The 2,943-nt window shown below is 36.5% G+C and overlaps 1 protein-coding gene across 1 annotated transcript; it reads right to left on the reverse strand.

The window, feature by feature from the left end:
• Positions 1 to 778: 778 nt before the first annotated feature.
• On the reverse strand, positions 779 to 2,549 carry LOC131612827 (heavy metal-associated isoprenylated plant protein 36-like). Its single transcript, XM_058884579.1, has 3 exons — positions 2,261 to 2,549; positions 2,083 to 2,158; positions 779 to 1,998 (listed from the first exon to the last, which is right to left on the reverse strand). The coding sequence occupies exons 1-3, from the start codon at positions 2,354 to 2,356 to the stop codon at positions 1,013 to 1,015; spliced, it is 1,158 nt and encodes a 385-aa protein (XP_058740562.1). The 5' UTR covers positions 2,357 to 2,549; the 3' UTR covers positions 779 to 1,012.
• Between the last annotated feature and the right edge of the window lie 394 nt (positions 2,550 to 2,943).

Here is a 2,943-nt window from a genome sequence, read left to right on the forward strand (position 1 = left end):
ATTTATCTTCATCCTTGGGTTGAATTCTCTTGCTTAGCCATTTAATGGTCATCAATTTCATATTATAGTCTCTACTGCACTCATGCTTGTCAATCAACTTCCTTAATTGCCATGATTCTTCATTTGACAATTTGGCACAATAAGCTTCCCATTGACAACCATCCTTGCATTTAAATCCTCGCACTCACTTTGTCATTCTTTGTGAACTTCCGATTTCTCTCACTTTGGACGACATATGATGTTATGGTTTTCTTGAAGTCATCCTTTGCCCTAAAGTACACTCCAACTTTCCATTTGAAACACCTTAGAGAAATCACTCGAGGCCTCGAAGGCAAACACGAGGGTTGGATTGTGGAACCAGTAGGCATCTGGATCGAGAGGGTCAATAAAATCATCTTTAATCATTGTGTAATTTTTTTAAATAATATTATAATTTAATCTTTTCTATTTAATATATATTTTTTTTGTTAAAGTAAGTTTAAAAAAAAACAACATAGGAGTCAACATGTGTGGCGCATGCTCCTAACGTATAGTAAATACGTCATGTTCATTGGCATGACATATGTGCATGAACCACAACACATGGCGTCTTAATGAAAATCAAAATAAATGCACCACATGCATTGGCACATTCTCTACGTATCAAATTTTTTTAATTTAAAAAATAATTAGTTTGATAATATATTTAAAAACATATAAAAATGGTTATTTAAAAAAAAATTCAAATAATCAAAATATGCTTTAGTTTGTTCATGAACAAATTAAAATCAAAATCTCTTAAAATTACATAGCAGATTTGAAGTATTATTCCATAGAAAGGATATTTTAGGCATATATAGCCTAACATTAGAAAACATATCCCACTTCCCCCACTCCACAATAGGAGTAACCTCATATTTTTCAGTAAGCTAATGCATTAACATTAGCGAACACCACTAATTACCAACCAACTAATTAATTACAAAGAAAGTTAGTTATGGTGGTTGCAATTCACCTCCTAGATATTATAATATCACATAACTGAACAAGCATTAGGATTTTCATCACTAAATAATTCAAATGAATGTGACCGGCGTGACGGTGCAATATAAGCATAAGTTTCCGAGTCAGAATCATTACTCTGATGCGCATGAGTATACGAATATGGTTGCGACGACGTCGTACAATACGATGCACCGTATCTCATCGAAGGAGCATACGCCGTATGAAAGCTGTTTCCACCACACCCCGCAGTAGGAGATGCTGGCGCATGACCATGATAATGCGGTGGGTATTGATTCCGTGGAGGACTTTCATTCGGTGGGCCCACAAATGAAACATGTCCTGGGCCCGGACCTTGGCCCGGCCCATTACCATAAGGCCCATTACCTTGCATCTGATTCTGATTCCAATCACCAGAAGGTTGTTCGAAAGTAACATTTAAACCTTCGTTATTCCCTTTTTGCCCTCTGTAAAAAGCTCTATTCCTCATATATCCACCGTCGGTTCCTCCTCCATTCTCCACCGCAACTGTAACTCTTTTCTCCGCAACCGGTAACTGGTTACCGTTACCGCCGGGGAAATGCATAACGTGTCTCACCTCCGGCTTTATTTCCTGGAATTGTACACTTCCTCTTCCGGTTGGCCATCCTCCTTCACTAATTCTTGTCACGTTAATATTACCACCACCACCTCCGCCACCGCCACCGCCACCGCCATCAGAATTTCTGGTGTCTTGAACAACAACCTTAACAGCTTCGTTTTCGTTACCGTCGGTTTGGTTTCCTTCTTCACTGCTATCTCCGTCGCTTTGTTTCTGATCCGTGTTCTGATTATTCTCTGGCTTAGGTTTCTTCTTTTTCTTCTTCTTTTTCTTTTTCTTCTTGATTGGTTCTGTATCCGGCCATAACTCCGCTCGTTTTCCAGTTTGCGCGAGTATCTTGATCAGTGTATCAGTGTCTACAGTTCCCATTACTACAACCTTTTGTTGCTTCAAATCAATTGTAGTTTGATAAACACCTGAAATTAAAGTGTAAGATTGAAGGAAAGAAAAATAAATTGAAACTTTTGAATATTATAGTATTAGTTATTAGTTATTATTACCATCTATGCTCTGGAGGACTTTTTTGACTTTTCTCATGCAGCCTTGACAATGAATGGAGACTCTTAACACACAGCACTGATATGAAAGAGTCATAATCAATAATCAAGAAGATAAGAATAAGTTTCTAGAAAGATCTATATGCATGCATGTAGAAGAAAGAATGTAAGATTGAATTACCTTGCACATGAGAGATTGTAACTGCTGTTCTTCAGGTGGTGGTGGTCCTTCGTGAAGAACTACTAGTTCGGGTCTTGTTTCTGTTGTTGGTTCCATTTAGAATGGAGTAGTAGAAGAAGAGTAGTTTGATTTGATGCTAGAAATGGTGGTTATTAAGAATAAGGCTTTATTTTGGTATATATAAAAAGTGATTACTTGTTTAGAAATTCCTGGATGTTTCGGGAATAACATAAATTTATCATTACCATCGCCTTAACATTGTAGTAAGAGAAGTCTACGTACACATAGATTCGTGCTTGTTTGTGTGGCTAGAGATGAAGATATTCAGTGTTGTTCAATTTTCTTTTGATATGAAATCCTCCACTTGTACACTAAAAACCTTATCAATATAGCATCAGATGCTGCTTCAACTTTTTTTCTTTCTTCTTTTGCCATTTACAATCAGCACTAGATATACCTCTTGAATGTGGAATATTTGTGGGTTATTTTATAAAAATAGTTTTTCAATATTTGGCAAGACAGATGCATTTAGACATAGTTGTTAAAGAAAACAATCCATGGTTTGACAAGTTTTACTTGGAAAATTTTAATTAGGCCTTGCATGACATAATTTTGTTTGGTATAAGTCTTGTTGGTTATATTTTTAGATGGGGATACGGGGACTTGTATTGTACTTAGGGCAA

The sequence above is a fragment of the Vicia villosa genome, linkage group LG6 (assembly GCF_029867415.1).
Source record: "Vicia villosa cultivar HV-30 ecotype Madison, WI linkage group LG6, Vvil1.0, whole genome shotgun sequence".
Classification (NCBI taxonomy): Eukaryota; Viridiplantae; Streptophyta; class Magnoliopsida; order Fabales; family Fabaceae; genus Vicia; species Vicia villosa.

Bases quoted from the DNA above. Each gene is read 5' to 3' on its own strand.
- LOC131612827 (XM_058884579.1), bottom strand. From the start codon at position 2,356: ATGGAACCAACAACAGAAACAAGACCCGAACTAGTAGTTCTTCACGAA. The intron at 2,159-2,260 runs GTAATTCAATCT...CTTTCATATCAG, and splicing joins TACAATCTCTCATGTGCAAG to TGCTGTGTGTTAAGAGTCTC. The intron at 1,999-2,082 runs GTAATAATAACT...CTTTAATTTCAG, and splicing joins AGTCCTCCAGAGCATAGATG to GTGTTTATCAAACTACAATT.